The following is a 996-nucleotide window of genomic DNA, read 5'->3' as shown; positions in this document are numbered from 1 at the left end:
GAGAGAATCCTACAGTTGGATTGATGGTTATCTGCTGCTTGCGGCCCGGACAACTTTCACATTTCACTTAATAATTGTGGACAGAGAGACAGTAGCTAGATCTATGGTATGGCTGAACAATGTTTTTGCATTCAGAAAGAAATGAATGAAGTCACCTAGCCCACCAACAACAGCCACACCCGAAAACAAAACACAAAAATACAAAGATCTATATGTTTAGTCTATCAAACACGTACCAAACCAAGCTTGTTGGTCTCCTTGTACTTCGATGGCAAGCCCAAAATCTGCAAGTTTCACTGCTGCACCTTTGGCTTTGCTAGCTAAAAGGAGATTTTCGGGCTGTGGACACAAAAGAAAATGTCAACATATAAACGTCTTTTAAAAAATTCAAAATGGGCGAAATTATAAGAAACAAGAAGAAAATTGAAATGCAACATAGATCTACTGCAGAACCTGCACTAATCATCGTTTACATTGTGTTATGAATTAAAACAATCCTAGACAAAGATAAAACACATACGAAGAAGAACAGTGCAGTTTCCTTACGGTAATTTCCTTCGAAATATTCCCTCTAGACTGCTCCTAATGGCTATATAAGAGCCAACCAAGAGATACAAGGAAATATCGGGTGTCTAGAGTATGATGTTTTAAAAGCAAGAATAACAAGAACATTCATTCTGGAGTTGGGGGGTTTCTTAAATAAAATGTACATTTACGATTTGTTTTAAGTTGTGTTCAACAGAATATGACAATGTAATAAGTACCTCCATGAATATTAAACTCATTGTTTCACAAACGTAATTATACTTTTTCTATCTACATATGATTTTTCAAGAGCGCTCATTGTTGTATTAAATACAATTGCATTCTTATGTTTGATTCATTTCGCTATCCTAAAGGGAAGACATAAATACACGCATGCGCAAGCACGCACGCAAGCCCGCGCGCGCGCGAACGCGAACGCGAACACACACACACACACACACACACACACAC

General features: G+C 37.9%; 1 protein-coding gene across 1 annotated transcript in view; it reads right to left on the bottom strand.

Moving 5' to 3' along the window:
* Nucleotides 1–996, bottom strand: part of LOC100533282 (CaM kinase II alpha) — a gene marked incomplete in the record, with an annotated part of 154,372 nt that overhangs the window by 41,090 nt on the left and 112,286 nt on the right. The window contains 1 exon segment of the mRNA NM_001204585.1: nt 237–339. Coding sequence (NP_001191514.1) covers nt 237–339 — 103 coding nt within the window.

The sequence above is a fragment of the Aplysia californica genome, unplaced genomic scaffold (assembly GCF_000002075.1).
Source record: "Aplysia californica isolate F4 #8 unplaced genomic scaffold, AplCal3.0 scaffold00047, whole genome shotgun sequence".
Taxonomy (NCBI): domain Eukaryota; kingdom Metazoa; phylum Mollusca; class Gastropoda; order Aplysiida; family Aplysiidae; genus Aplysia; species Aplysia californica.
This window is presented reverse-complemented; position numbering and strand designations above follow the sequence as displayed.